Raw genomic sequence first — 13748 nt, forward strand, 5'->3', positions numbered from 1 at the left:
AGAAATACAAAGAAGCTCCCTCTTCAAGTGCTCGCGGAACCGCCTCTTCCGTGACTGGGGCTCCAAGCCACCATCAGGTCGGGGTGGGTAGCTGCGCCGTTGGGCCTCGAGAGGGATTTCAGCTCTCTTGACGCGTAAGGACTGCTGGAGGACAGCTGTGGAAAAGTGCGCAGGGATGGCAACTAGCCGGAGACACTTGCGGGACCGAGTTATAGGCGCGGGAATTGCGCATGGTTCCCTTGCCTCCCCCGCCGAGTTCCAGAATGGTTCGCTCCAGGAGCGCGCGAGGCTTGAAGAGCCAGACCTGGCGCGCCCAAGTCAGGGAGCTTCACGTCAGCACAGCTCCATGGATTCCCAGCGGGCAAAAGCCCGCGCCTTGGAAGCCGAGATCGCTGCCTTGAGGCGGGCGTGCATAGAGACACAGGCGCCCGGGGACGACGACTCTCAAGTTCGGTACGTGGCATTCCCCATACCTGGTGAGGTGGGTGACAATCTCTTTACTAGAGGCGCCCCGGACCTCCCCACAAACTTTTCCCGAGCACTTGACGTGGGCTGGAACTTACCTGTCTGTAACAACTGGGGTGAAAGTGATAAGCCCACGCATGGACCCCGTTGTAAACATATTGCTGCTGCTACTGCTGCTAAGTCGCTTCAGTCGTGTCCGACTCTATGCGACCCCATAGACGGCAGCCCATCAGGCTTCCCCGTCCCTGGGATTCTCCAGGCAAGAACACTGGAGTGGGTTGCCATTTCCTTCTCCAATGCATGAAAGTGAAAAGGGAAAGTGAAGTCGTACAGTCGTGTCCGACTCTAGCGACCCCGTGGACTGCAGCCTACCAGGCTTCTCCGTCCATGGGATTTTCCAGGCACGAGTACTGGAGTGGGGTGCCATTGCCTTCTCCATGTAAACATATTACCATATATTATTTGATTAAATCGCAGTCATTTAATTTCAAAGTATTCTCTTTCTCTTACTGGTAACACTCAGGGTGAAAGTCTTGGTTGTCTCCTTAGAAATCTTCCTTTTACTGATGATGAGCAGTATCTAATTGTTCAGTCCCTCAGTCGTGTCCGACCGACTCTTTGCGATCGCATGGACTGCAGCACGGCAGGCTTTCCTGTCCTTCACCAACTCCTGGAGTTGGTTCATACTCATGTCCACTGAGTCAGTGATGCCATCCAACCATCTCGTCCTCTGTCGTCCCCTTCTTCTCCTGCCTTCAGTCTTTCCCAGCATCATGGTCTTTTCTAATGAGTCAGCTTTCTCATCAGGTGGCCAAAGTATTGGAGCTTCGGCTTCAGCATCAGCCCCTCCAATGAATATTCAGGGTTGATTTCCTTTAGGATTGACTGGTTTGATCTCCTTGCAGTCCAAGGGAGTCTCAAGAGTCTTCTCCAGCACCACAATTCAAAGACATCAGTTCTTCAGCGCTCAGGCTTTTTTATTGTCCAGCTCTCACATCCATACATGACTATTGGAAAAACCATAGCTTTGACTATATGGACCTTTGTAAGCAAAGTGATGTCTCTGCCTTTTAATATGCTGTGTAGGTTTGTCATAGCTTTTCTTCCAAGGAACAAGTGTCTTTTAATTCCATGGCTATAGTCACTGTGCACAGTGATTTTGGAGCCCAAGAAAATAAAGTCTGTCATGGTTTCCACTGTTTCCCCATCTATCTGCCATGAAACGATGGGACTGGATGCCAGGATCTTCATTTTCTGAATGTTGAGTTTTAAGCCAGCTTTTTCACTCCTCTCTTTCACCTTCATAAAGAGGCCTTTCAGTTCCTCTTCACTTTCTGCTTTAAGGGTGGTGCCCCCTACATATCTGAGGTTATTGATATTTCTCCTGGCAATCTTGATTCCAGCTTGTGCTTCATCCCACCTGGCATTTCGCATGATATACTCTGCATATAAGTTAAATAAGCAGGGTGACAATATATAGCCTTGACATACTCCTTTCCCAATTTTGAAAATTGTTGTTTTCAAACAATAGTCTGTTGTTCGGTATCTGGTTTTAACTATTGCTTCTTGACCTGTACAGGTTTCTCAGGAGGCAAGTAAGGTGGTCTGGTGTTCCCATCTCTTGTGAACCACACAGTCAAAGGCTTTAGTGTAGCCAATCAAGCAGAAATAGATGTTTTTCTGGAAATTTCTTGCTTTGTCTATGATCCAATAGATGTTGCCAGTTTGATCTCTGATTCCTCTGCCTTTTCTAAATCCAGCTTGAACATTTGGAAGTTCTCGGTTCACTTACTGTTCAAGCCTGGCTTGGAGAATTTTGAGCATTACTTTACTAGCATGTAAGATGAGTGCAAATGTGTGGTAGTTTGAACATTCTTTGAATTGCCCTTCTTTGGGATTGGAATGAAAACTGACCTTTTGCAGTCCTGTGGGCACTGCTGAGTTTTCCATATTTGCTGACACATTGAGTTCAGCACTTTCACAGCATCATCTTTTATGATTTGAAATAGCTCAATTGGAATTCCATCACCTCCTCTAGCTTTGTTCATAGTGATGCTTCCTAAGGCTGACTTGACTTCACACTCCAAGATATATGGCTCGCTCTAGGTGACTGATCACACCTTTGCGGTTATCTGGGTCATGAAGATTTTTTTTGCATAGTTGAAGATATTTTTTTGCATAGTTCTTCTGTGTATTCTTGTCACCTTTTCTTAATATCTTATGCTTCTGTTAGGTCTATGCCATTTCTGACCTTTATTGAGCCCATCTTTGTATGAAATGTTCCCTTGGTATCTCTAATTTTCTTGAAGAGATCTCTAGTCTTTCCCATTCTATTGTTTTCCTCTATTTCTTTGCATTGATCACTGAAGAAGGCTTTCTTATCTCTCCTTGCTATTCTTTGGAATTCTGCATTCAGATGGACATATCTTTGCTTTTCTCCTTTGCCTTTAGCTTCTCTTCTTTTCTCAGCTGTTTGTAAAAGCTCCTCAGACAACCATTTTGCCTTTTTGCATTTCTTTTTCTTGGGAATGGTTTTGATCATCACCTCTTGTACAGTATTATAAACCTCCATCTATAGTTTTTCAGGCACTCTATTAGATCTAATCCCTTGAATCTATTTGTCCCTTCCACTGTGTAATCATAAGGGATTTTATTTAGGTCATACTTGAATGGCCTAGGGGTTTTCTCTACTTTTCAATTTAAGTGTGGATTTTGCAATAAGGAGTTCATGATCTGAGCCACAGTCAGCTCTCCAGTCTTGTTTTTGCTGACTGTATAGAGCTTCTCCGTCTTTGGCTGCAAAGAATATAATCAATCTGATTTCAGTATTGACCATCTGGTGATGTCCATGTGTAGAGTCTTCTCTTGTGTCATTGAAAGAGAGTGTTTGCTATGACCAGTGTGTTCTCTTGACAAAACTCTGTTAGCCTGTGCCCTGCTTAATTTTGTTCTCCAAGGCCAAACTTGCCTGTTACTCCAGGTATCCCGTGACTTCCTCCTTTTGCATTCCAGTTCCCTATAATGAAAAGGACATCTTTTTTTGGTGTTAGTTCTAGAAGGTCTTGCAGGTCTTCATAGAACTGTTAACTTCAGCTTCTTCAGCATTAGTGATTGGCGCATAGACTTGGATTATCGTGATATTGAATGGTTTGCCTTAGAAATGAACAGATATCATTCTGTCATTTTTGAGATTGCACCAGAGTACTGCATTTCAGACTCTTTTGTTGATTATGAGGGCTACTCTATTTCTTCCAAGGTATTCTTGCCCACAGTAGTAGTGGTCGTCTGAATTGAATTCAGCCATTGCTGTCCGTTTAGTTCACTGATTCCTAAATTGTTGATGTTTTCTCTTGCCACCTCCTCCTGTTTGACCACTTCCAATTTACCTTGATTCATGAGCCTAACATTCTAGGTTCCTATGTGATATTGTTCTTTACAGCATTGAACTTTACTTCCACCACCAAACACATCCACAACTGAGCATTGTTTCAGATTTGGCTCAGCCTTTTTATTTCTTCTGGAGCTATTTCTCTGTTCTTCTCTAGTAGTGTATTGGGCCTCTCTTGACCTGGGGAGTTCATCTTTCAGTGTTATATCTTTTTGCCTTTTCATACCATTTGTGGGGTTTTTAAGGCAAGAATACTGAAGTGGTCTGCCATTCCCTTCTCCGGTGGACCGCGTTTTGTCAGAACTCTCCACCATGACTTGTCCATCTTGGGTGGCCCTACATAGTATTGCTCATAGTTTCATTGAGTTAGATAAGGTTGTGATCTATGTGATCAGTTTGGTTAGTCTTCTGTGATTTTGGTTGTTTTTCTCTTTATGACTTACTTCGCTCTGTATAACAGGTTCTAGGTTTATCCGCCTCACAAGAACTGACTCAAATTTGTTCCCTTTATACCTGAGTAATGTTTCACTGTATATATGTACCATGTCTTCTTTATCCATTCATCTGTTGATGGACATCTAGGGTGCTTCCATGTCCCAGCTATTGTAAACAGTGCTGCTCTGAACATTGGGGTGCATGTGTCTTTTTCAGTTATGGTTTTCTCAAGGTATATATCCAGTAGGGAGATTGCTGGGTCATGATAGTTTTATTCCTAGTTTTTAAGGAATCTCCATACTGTTCTCCATAGTGGCTGTATCAGATTACATTCCTACCAACTGTGTAAGAGGGTTCCCTTTACTCCACAGCCTCTCTAGCATTTACTGCTTGTAGATTTTTTGATGATGGCCATTCTGACTGATGTGAGGTGATACCTCCCCGTAGTTTTGATTTGCGGTTCTCTAATAATTAGTGATGTTGAACGTTTTTTCATGTGTTTATTGGCCATCTGTATGTCTTCTTTGAAAAAGTTTGTTTAGGTCTTCTGCCAGTTTTTTGATTGGGTTGTTTGTTTTTCTGATATTGAGCTATATGAGCTACTTATATGCTTTTTTGGAGATTAATCCTTTGTCAGTTGTTTCTTGTTGGCAATTATTTTTTTATATTCTGAGGGTTGTCTTTTAATCTTGTTTATTGTTTCCTTTGCTGTGGAAAAGCTTTTAATTAGATCCCATTTGTTTATTTTTGGTTTTATTTACATTATTCTAGGAGGTAAGTCAAGGAGTATATTACCTATGTTATCCTCTAAAAGCTTATAATTTCTGGCCTTACATTTAGTTCTTTAATCCATTTTGAGTTTGTTTTTGTGTATGGTCTTAAGAAGTGTTGTAGTTTCATTCTTCCACATGTAGCTGTCCAGTTTTCCCGTCACTAGTTATTGAAGAGGTTGTCTTTTCTCCATTGTATATTCTTGCCTCCTTTGTCAGAGATAAGGTGGCCATAGGTGCTTGGGTTTATCTCTGGATTTTCTGTCTTGTTCCATTGGTCTCTTTCTGTTTTTGTGCCAGTACTAGACTGTCTTGATGAATGTTGCTTTGTAGTATAATCTGAAGTCAGCAGGATTGATTACTGCAGCTCCATTTTACTTTCTGAAGATTGCTTTGGCTATTTGAGGCTTTTTGTGTTTCCATACAAATTGTGGAATTTTTTGTTCTAGTTCTGTGAAAAATAATTTTGTGTTCTAGTTCTGTTGGTAGTTTGATGGGGATTGTGTTGAATCTGTAGATTGCACTGGGTAGTATAGTCATTTTCACAATATTCATTCTTCCAGTCCAAGAATATGGTGTATCTCTCCATCTATGTGTGTCATCTTTGATTTCTTTCATCAGTGTTTTATAATTTTCTGCATACTGATCTCTTGTCTGTTTAGGTAGACTGATTTCTAGGTATTTTATACTTTTTGTTGCAGTGGTGAATGGGATTGTTTCCTTAATTTGTCTTTCTAATTTTTCATTGTTTATAGGGATGCTAGGAATTTCTGTGTGTATTAATTTTATATTCTGTGCTTTTACTAGTAGCTCTAGTAATTCCAGTTGAGCTATTTAATATTCTGAAAGATGACGCTGTGAAAGTGCTGCACTCAATACGCCAGCCAATATGGAAAACTCAGCAGTGGCCACAGGACAGGAGAAGGTCAGTTTCCATTCCAATCCCAAAGAAGGGCAATTCAAAGAATGTTCAGACTACTGCACAGTTGCATTCACATGCTAGCAAGGTAATACTCAAATCCTTCAAGCTAGGCTTCCATTGTACACAAACCGAGAATATCCAGATGTTCAAGCTGGATTTAGAAAAGGTAGAGGAGCCAGAAATTAAATTGCCAACATTCATTGGATCATAGAGAAAGCAAGAGAATTCCAGAAAAACATCTATTTCTGCTTCATTGACTACACTAAATCCTTTTACTGTGTGGATCACAACAAACTAGAAAATTCTTAAAGAGGTGGGAATAACTGACCACCTTAGCTGCCTCCTGAGAGAACCCTGTATGCAGGTCAAGAAGCAGTAGTTAGAATGGGACATGGAACAACAGACTGGTTCAAACTTGGGAAAGGAATCAGTCAAGGCTGCGTACTGTCACCCTGCTTATTTTATTTCTATGCAGAATACATCATGCAAAATGTAGTCTGGATGAAGCAGAAGCTGGAATCAAGATTGCTGGGAGAAATATCAATAACCTCAGATATGCAGATGATACCACCCTTAAAAAAAAGAGGAACTACAGAGCCTCTTGATGAAAGTGAAAGAGGAGAGTGAAAAAGCTGGCATAAAACTCAACATTGAAAAAACTAGGATCATGGCATGTGATCCCATCACTTCATTCCAATAGATGGGAAAAAAGTGGAAACAGTGTCAGACTTTATTTTCTTGGGCTCCACAATCACAATCACTGTGGATGGTGCTTAGCTATGATATTAAAAGACACTTGCAAAAAAAAAAAAAAAAATAGAAAAGATACTTCTTCTTGGAAGAAAAGATATGACAGACCTGCTGCTGCTGCTGCTGCTAAGTCACTTCAGTCGTGTCCGACTCTGTGCGACCCCGTAGACAGCAGCCCATCAGGATCCCCCGTCCCTGGGATTCTCCAGGCAAGAATACTAGAGTGGATTGCCATTTCCTTCTCCAATGCATGAAAGTGAAAAGTGAAAGTGAAGTTGCTCAGTTGTGTCAGACTCTTAGCGACCCCATGGACTGCAGCCCACCGGGCTCCTCCATCCATGGGATTCTCCAGGCAAGAGTACTGGAGTGGGGTGCCATTGCCTTCTCCATGACAGACCTAGACAGAATATTAAAAAGCAGAGACAGCTGTTTGCCTATAAAGGTTTGCATAGTCAAAGCTGTGATTTTTCCATTAGTCATATATGGATATGAGCATTGATCATAAAGAAGACTGAGCACTGAAGAATCAATGTCTTCAAACTGTAGGGCTGGAGAAGGAAGACTCTTGAGAGTCCCTTGGACTGCAAAGAGATCAAACCAGTCAATCCTAAAGGAAATCAACTCTGAATATTCACTAGAAGGACTGATGCTGAAGCTGAAGCTTCAATACTTTGGCCACCTGATGTAAAGAACCAACTCATTGGAAAAGACCCTGATGCTGGGAAAGATTGAGGGCAGGAGGAGAAGGGGGTGACAGGATGAGATGGTTAGAAGGCATCATCAATTCAAGGAACATGAGTTTGAGCAAACTCCAGGAGATGGTGAAGGACAGGGAAACCTGGTGTGCTGCAGTTCATGGGGTCTCAGAGTTGGACATGACTGAGCAACTGAGCAGCAACTAGTGATTTTCTGGTGGCATCCTTAGAGTTTTCTGTGTATAGTGCCATATCATCTGCCAACAGTGAAAGTTTTACTTTTTCTTTTCCAATCTGGACTCCTTTAATTTCTTTTTCTTTCCTGATTTCTGTGACTAGGACTTCCAAAACTATGTTGAATAATAGTGGCGAGAGTGGGCACCCCTGTTTCTGATCTTAGAGGAAATGCTTTCAGTTTTTCACCTTTCAGAAAAATGTTCGCCGTGGGTTTGATGTATATGGCCTTTATGATGTTGAGGTATATCTTTCTGTGCCTATTTTCTAGAGAATTTTCATCATAAATGGGTGTTTAATTTTTTCAAAACTTTCTCTGCATCTATTGATGTAATCATATGGTTTTTATCTTTCAGTTTGTTAATATAGTATATCACATTGATTGATTTATTATGTATATTGATGAAATTCTTGCATGCTCAGGATAAAGCCCTCTTGATCATGCTGTATAATCTTTTAATGTCTTGTTGGATTCTGTTCACTAGACTTTTGTCGAGGGTTTTTGCATCTATGTTCATCAGTGATATTGGCCTATAATTTTCTTGTGGTGTCTTTGTCTAGTTTTGGTATTAGGGTGATGGTCCAGTACTCTTGCCTGGAAAATCCCATGGACGGAGGAGCCTGGTGGGCTGCAGTCCATGGGGTCGATAAGAGTCGGACACGACTGTACGACTTCACTTTCACTTTTCACTTTCATGCATCGGAGAAGGAAATGGCAACCCGCTCCAGTGTTCTTGCCTGGAGAATCCCAGGGACGGGGAAGCCTTGTGGGCTGCCATCAATGGGGTCGCACAGAGTCGGACACAACTAAAGTGACTAAGCAGCAGCAGCAGCAGCAGCCTTGTAGAATGGGTTGGGAATTTTCCTTCCTCTGCAATTTTCTAGAAGGATTTAAGCAGGATATGTGTTAGCTCTTCTGTAAACTTTTGGTAGAATTAGGTGAGCTTTTTGAATTCATGTCACTCGTCAAATATCAACATTTTTCACCATTATTTCTTCAAATAGTCTCTCTTCCCCTTTTCCTCTTGCTTTTTCCTCCTGTACTTCCATGATGCATACATTGGTCCTTATGGTTGTGTCCCCACTAGTCCCTTGGGCTGTGTTCGCTTTTCTTCAGTGTTTTACTTCCTGTTCCTCAATCTCCACATCCATTATCTTCTCTTCAAGTTCACTGATTGATGCTTCTCTACTCTTAAATCTGCATTTCAATTCCTCTAGTGAATTTTTCATTTTATTTATTATAGTTTTCAGCTCCTGAAATTCTTTTGGTTTCTTTTTACACGTCATTTTCTTAACTTTCTCCAGATCTTCCTGTATTTCTTTGAGTACCTTTAAGACTTCTATTTTAAAGTCTTTGTCTGATATATCTGCCAATAAGTCTTTTTTTAGGGACAGGTTCATTTGAATATTTTTTTTTCCTTTGAGAGTGCCATACTTTTTTTTTTTTTTTCTTTCTGTATGCTTTGTGATATTTTATTGAACACTGGACATTTTAATTTAATACTGTAGTAACTCTGGAAATCAGATTCTCCCCCCCTTCCCCAATATTTATACTTTTTTGTTACTGTTTTAACTTTTTTTTTGTTATTTGTGCCTTATACTGTATTGAGCCATATCATTAAAAAACATAGAATGCCTCACGAATTTGTATGTCATCCTTGTGCAAGGGGATTACTAGTCTTCTCTGTATTGTTCCAATTTTAGCATTTGTGCCACCAAAGTGAGCACTAATTATGTCTTTTCTGAGCTTTTCCTTCAGTATGTACATCATTTTCTAATTTTTCCCATATATTTAGTTGGATTTTTGCATGTCCTAGTCTTTAATGTCTGAATCCTAAAAAGGTAAGATAATGAAGATGGGAAACAAAATGCAGCAGCTCTTTTAGTATCCTTAAAGTTATCTCAGTCAGAGGGTAGGGGCTTGAAACAATAACTCCCCACCTCTTTGTCTGCATCTATGTGATCAGAAGCAGCAATCAGCAATTGGAGCACATGTACCCAGTATTTGGGGGACAGTCCTTTTTTGCCCACCCTTGCTCCCCTAAGCTGTATGCAAACTGCTCCCAGAATATGTGCACAGCACCCTGCCATGTTTTTCAAGTAGGCATGGGTACTTACTTACTGTACTAAGAGCTGAAATTGCCCCAAATTTATTGTACCTTATTTATTTACCTTAAAGCATTCTCTGTGAAGTTGCAAGCATTCAGCAGTCTCCTGAGTTCTAAAAAAGTTATATTAGACAGATTCTGCCTTGCAATTGCTGCCTGACTGGGGAGTAGATTACTGGTTCTTCCTACTTTGCCATCTTCATAGAATCCTAGATCATCGACTTTTAAACTGAAGTCTCTGGGTAGATTTGCTTTGAAGGAAGAAAAGCTTCTTGTTAACACCTAGTTTTGAACAAAAAATATATGCTACTAAAACAAATATGCAAATAATAAACTACAAAACCATAAAGCCCATAACCCCAGTTCATTCAAAATAACATCATTAATTTCAATGGACCAATGGTATTTTGTTCAAAACAAATTACTATTATGAATGAGTCTTTTTTCAGTTCAGTTGCTCACTCGTGTCTGACGCTTTGCGACCCTATGGACTGTAGCATACTAGGCTTCCCTGTATATCACCAACTGCCAGAGCTTGCTCAAACTCAGTGTTCATCGAGTCGGTCATGCCATCCAATCATCTCATCCTCTGTCGTCCCCTTCTCCTCCTGCCTTCAATCTTCCCCAATATCCGGGTCTTTTCCAAGGAGTCAGTTCTTCACATCAAGTGGCCAAAGTATTGGAGCTTCAGCTTCACCATCAGTCCTTCCGCTGAATATTGAGCACTGATTTCCTTGGACTTACTGATTGGATATCCTTGTAGTCCAAGGGACTTTGAAGAGTTTTCTCCTCACCGCAGTGCAAGAGCATCAGTTCTTCGGCGCTCAGCTTTCTTATAGTCCAACTCTCACATCCATACATGACTACTGGAAAAACCATAGTTTTGACTAGACAGACCTTTGTTGGCAAAGTAATGTCTCTGCTTTTTAATATGCTCTCTAGGTTGGTCATAGTTTTTCTTCTAAGGAGTAAGCGTCTTGTATTTCATGGCTGTGGTTACCATCTGCAGTGATTTTGGAGCCCCCCAAAATAAAGTCTCTCACTGTTTCCATTGTTTCCCCATCAGTTTGCCATGAAATGATGGGACCGGATACCATGATCTTAGTTTTTTGAATGTTGAGTTTTAAGCCAGCTTTTTCACTCTCCTCTTTCACTTTCATCAAGAGGCTCTTTAGTTGTGCTTCGCTTTCTGCCATAAGGGTGGTGTCATCTGTGTATCTGAGGTTATTGATATTTCTCCCAGCAGTCTCGATTCCTTCTTGTGCTTCATCGAACCCGACATTTTGCATGGTGTACTCTGTATATAAGTTAAATAAGCAGGGTGACAATACACAGCCTTGACGTACTCAATTCCCAATTTTGAAATAGTCTGTTGTTTCATGTCAGGTTCTAACTGTTGCTTCTTGACCTGCACCAATTTCTCAGGAGGCAGGTAAGGTGGTCTGGTATTCCCCATCTCTTGAAGGATTTTCCAAAGTTTGTTGTGATTTGCACAGTCAAAGGCTTTGGTGTAATCAATAAGGCCAAAGTAGATGTTTTTCTGGAACTCTGTTGCTTTTTCAATGATCCAGCAGATATCGACACTTTGATCTCTGGTTCCTCTGTCTTTTCTAAATCCAGCTTGAACATGTGGAAGTTCATGGTTCACATACTATTGAAGCCTGGCTTGGAGAATTTTGAGCATTACTTTGCTAGCGTGTGAGATGAATGCAACTGTGCAGTAGTTTGAGCATTCTTTGGCATTGCCTTTCTTTGGGATTGGAATGAAAACTGACCTTTTGCAGTCCTGTGGTCACTGCTGAGTTTCCAAATTTGCTGGCATATTGAGTGCAGCACTTTCACAGCATCACCTTTTAGGATTTGAAATAGCTCAACTGGAATTCCATCACCTCCTCTAGCTTTGTTGGTAGTGATGCTTCCTGATGCCCACATGACTGCTCGTTCCAGGATGTCTGGCTCTAGGTGAGTGATCACACCATCATGGTTATCTGGGTCATGAAGATCTTTTTTGTTTAGTTCTTCTGTGTATTCTTGCCACCTCTTCTTAATATCTTCTGCTTCTGTTAGGTCCATACTATTTCTGTTACGTCTTTTATTGTGCCCATGTTTGCATGAACTGTTTTCTTGGTATCTCTAATTTTCTTGAAGAGATCTCTACTCTTTCCCATTCTATTATTTTCCTCTATTTCTTCGCATTGATCACTGAGGAAGACTTTCTCATCTCTCCTTGCTATTCTTTGGAATTCTGCATTTAGATGGATATATCTTTGCTTTTCTACTTTGCCTTTAGCTTCTCTTCTTTTCTCAGCTGTTTATAAGGCCTCCTCAGACAACCATTTTGCCTTTTCGCATTTCTTTTTCTTGGGTATGGACTTGATCACTGCCTCCTGTACAATGTCATGAACCTCCATCCATAGCTCTTCAGGCCTTCTGTCTATCAGATCTAATCCCTTGAATCTGTTTGTCACTTCCACTGTATAATTGTAAGGGATTTGATTTAGGTCATACCTGAATGGTCTAGTGGTTTTCCCTACTTTCTTCAATTTAGGTCTGAGTTTTTCATTAAGGAATTCATGATCTGAATCCACAGTCAAACCCTGGTCTTGTTTTTGCTGACTGTATAGAGCTTCTCCATCTCCATGTGTAGCTCTTATGTTGTTGGAAGAGCATGTTTGCTATGAAAGTGCATTCTCTTGGCAAAACTCGGTTAGAAGTGAAAAAGAACTAAAGAGCCTCTTGATGAAAGTGAAAGAGGAGAGTCAAAAAGTTGGCTTAAAACTCAACATTCAGAAAAGTAAGATCATAGCATCCAGTCCCATGACTTCATGGCAAATAGATGGGGAAACAATGGGGAAAAAAAAGAGAGTATTCACTCTCAAATGACATAGTGCTATTTTCTCTTAGAAAAGAAGAGACACCAAAGGCAAAGAAGAAAGGGAAGGATATACCCATCTGAATGCAGAGTTCTGGAGAATAGTAAGGAGAGATAAGAAAGCCTACTTAGGCGAACAATGCAAAGAAATAGAGGAAAACAATAGAATAGGAAAGCTAGAGCTCTCCAAGGAAATTGAAGATACCAAGGGAACATTTCATGCAAAGGTGGGCCCCTTGAGCCAGACATCCTGGAATGTGAAGTCAAGGGGTCCTTAGGAAACATCACTATGAACAAAACTAGTGGAGATGCTGGAATTCCAACTGAGCTATTTCAGATCCTATAAGTATGCTGTTAAAGTTCGGTGTTCAGCATGTCAGCAAATTTGGAAAACTCAGCAGTGGAACAGGACTGGTAAAAATCTGTTTTCTTTCCAATCCCCAAAAAACAGAGTGCCAAAGAATGTTCAAACTACCATACAATTATGCTCATTTCTCATGCTAGCAAAGTTAAAGTCACTCAGTTTTCCTACTCTTTGCAACCCCCGTGGACTGTATCCCGCCAATATCCTCTGACCATGGGATTCTCCAGAAAAGAATACTGAAGTGAGTACCTATGCTCTTCTCTAGATTGGTTGCATAAAAGGATCATTAAATTTCTGGTTAATTTCTCCAGGCCACATACTAGAGTAGTAACCATTCCCTTCTCCAGGAGATCTTCCCAACCCAAGGATCAAACCCAGGTCTCCTGTGTTGCTGACGGATTCTTTTCCATCTGAGTCACCAGGGAAGACCAAGAATACTGGAGTGGGTAGCTTATCCCTTCTTGAAGCGATCTTCCCAACCCAGAAATCAAATCAGAGTCTTCTGCATTGCAGGCAGATTCTTTCCCAACTGAGCTACCAAGGAAGCACATATGCTGGTGAGGTAATGCTCAAAATCCTTCAAGCTAGGCTTCAGCTGTATGTGAACTGAGAACTTCCCGACATACTGGCTGGATTTAGAAAAGGCAGAGGAACCAGCGATCAAATTGCCAACATTCATTGGATGATAGAAAAAGCAAGAGAATTACAGAAAAACAGCTACTTCTGCTTGCCAATACACATAGAT

The 13748-nt window shown here is 41.0% G+C and overlaps 1 protein-coding gene and 1 non-coding gene across 2 annotated transcripts in view; one reads left to right on the forward strand and one right to left on the reverse strand.

The window, feature by feature from the left end:
• The first annotated feature begins 34 nt into the window (after positions 1 to 34).
• CENPP (centromere protein P) overlaps positions 35 to 13748 on the forward strand; it is a 235314-nt gene continuing 221600 nt past the window's right edge. The window contains exon 1 of the mRNA XM_070794303.1: positions 35 to 453. Within this exon, the coding sequence (XP_070650404.1) occupies positions 176 to 453 (278 nt within the window). The 5' untranslated portion in view covers positions 35 to 175. The remainder of the gene's footprint in view (positions 454 to 13748) is intronic.
• On the reverse strand, positions 9281 to 9387 carry LOC139184744 (U6 spliceosomal RNA). Its single transcript, XR_011568298.1, has one exon. It is a non-coding gene; the product is annotated as a U6 spliceosomal RNA (small nuclear RNA).

Source organism: Bos indicus, chromosome 8 (assembly GCF_029378745.1).
Source record: "Bos indicus isolate NIAB-ARS_2022 breed Sahiwal x Tharparkar chromosome 8, NIAB-ARS_B.indTharparkar_mat_pri_1.0, whole genome shotgun sequence".
In the NCBI taxonomy this organism is placed as follows: Eukaryota; Metazoa; Chordata; class Mammalia; order Artiodactyla; family Bovidae; genus Bos; species Bos indicus.